The sequence below is a fragment of the Trichinella spiralis genome (genome assembly GCF_000181795.1).
Source record: "Trichinella spiralis strain ISS 195 chromosome Unknown Scfld4504, whole genome shotgun sequence".
NCBI lineage: Eukaryota > Metazoa > Nematoda > Enoplea > Trichinellida > Trichinellidae > Trichinella > Trichinella spiralis.
The window spans coordinates 1-1,208 of NW_003531443.1; the positions used below are offsets into that span (position 1 = coordinate 1).

Here is a 1,208-nt window from a genome sequence, read left to right on the forward strand (position 1 = left end):
GGACTAGGGGTCATATGTTGGGGTTTTTGTTCAATGTCTTCAAGACGGAATGGTGTTTGGGGTTTAGTCATTAGATGGATTTACTCCAGTTTCGTCCCACTGTTTCATTTAAGGAGGAAAAGAGAAAAGAGGAGGTATGGATCCACCTTGGATTTCCAGACCCGGAGCCGTTAGATGTCAAATCACAAAGCATGATTAATAATCGGCGTATTTAAATTAAAAAATAAACCGCACTGGTGAGAAAGCAGTCGAAGGAAGATATGTTCTGTTATAAATTTCATGCACGTTTCCGTTTTGTCATTTTGAAATTGATTCTCAATTCAACAGCTTGAATGATGAAGGTCCGTCTGTCCGTCCACTCAGTACGACTAGGTTCTAGGTGTTGAAGCAAAAAGCCAATTTCAGCCGGATATCCGGTTGCTTCGAGAAGAAAAAGCATAAACTCGTTTTTGTACACCTCTACATCATTGGACCGGAAAAGTTTCGCTTTGCCAAAACAACGCCGCCGCTACTGCTGCTGCTGCTATTGCTATTGTTGTTGCTGTTGCTAGTGCTGCATCTGGACATGAAAATTTCAACTTCAAGCTAGCTAGCTGCTGATCAGCTCGCTTGGTGCTGTTGTTTGGTGTTGAAATGAAACTGCTGGTTGGGATGGTTGGTCAGCGTGGGCGAAACGGTGCTGGTCATGTAGGTGGAACCGAAATTGAACATGGAAAATTTGTTCCCGGCGCCAGCTTGTCTGCTCGGCTGTTGTTGCTGTTGGGCTGCATCCGAACTGGTGAGGCTTTGGTGATGGCTATCTTCGTGACGTCTGAAGTCGACTTTGCGTTGAAAGGCACGGCCACAAAGTCCGCAGACGAATGGCTTCAGGCCCGTGTGCTTGCGAGTGTGCGTGATCAAGTTGGACGACTGGCTGAACGCTTTACCGCAAATTTTACACTTGTGCGGTTTTTCTCCTAAATGGAATAATTTTTTGGTTACAAAATGCAGTTTCCGTTGAGAAAAAAAAACAAAACATATCCACTTTAATTGTGCAAAATTGTCAAATAAATATTACATATTGTTCTGTTAAAGTTGATAACTTTTGATTATTATTATTATCATATCTATGAGTGAATATGCAAACATGGACAACAAACGAAGAGAAAAAGCTAATAAGCAAAACATCATTCAACGGTTATTTGAATTGCTGCTGCAATAGATTGATT

General features: G+C 41.9%; 1 protein-coding gene across 1 annotated transcript; it reads left to right on the top strand.

Annotated features, from left to right (window-relative positions):
• Nucleotides 1-633: 633 nt before the first annotated feature.
• Nucleotides 634-1,000, top strand: Tsp_13818 (conserved hypothetical protein). The gene is made up of 2 exons (XM_003367300.1): nt 634-947; nt 991-1,000. The coding sequence occupies exons 1-2, from the start codon at nt 634-636 to the stop codon at nt 998-1,000; spliced, it is 324 nt and encodes a 107-aa protein (XP_003367348.1).
• Nucleotides 1,001-1,208: the final 208 nt, after the last annotated feature.

Coding starts and splice junctions, on each gene's coding strand:
- Tsp_13818 (XM_003367300.1), top strand. CDS start 634: ATGAAACTGCTGGTTGGGATGGTTGGTCAGCGTGGGCGAAACGGTGCT.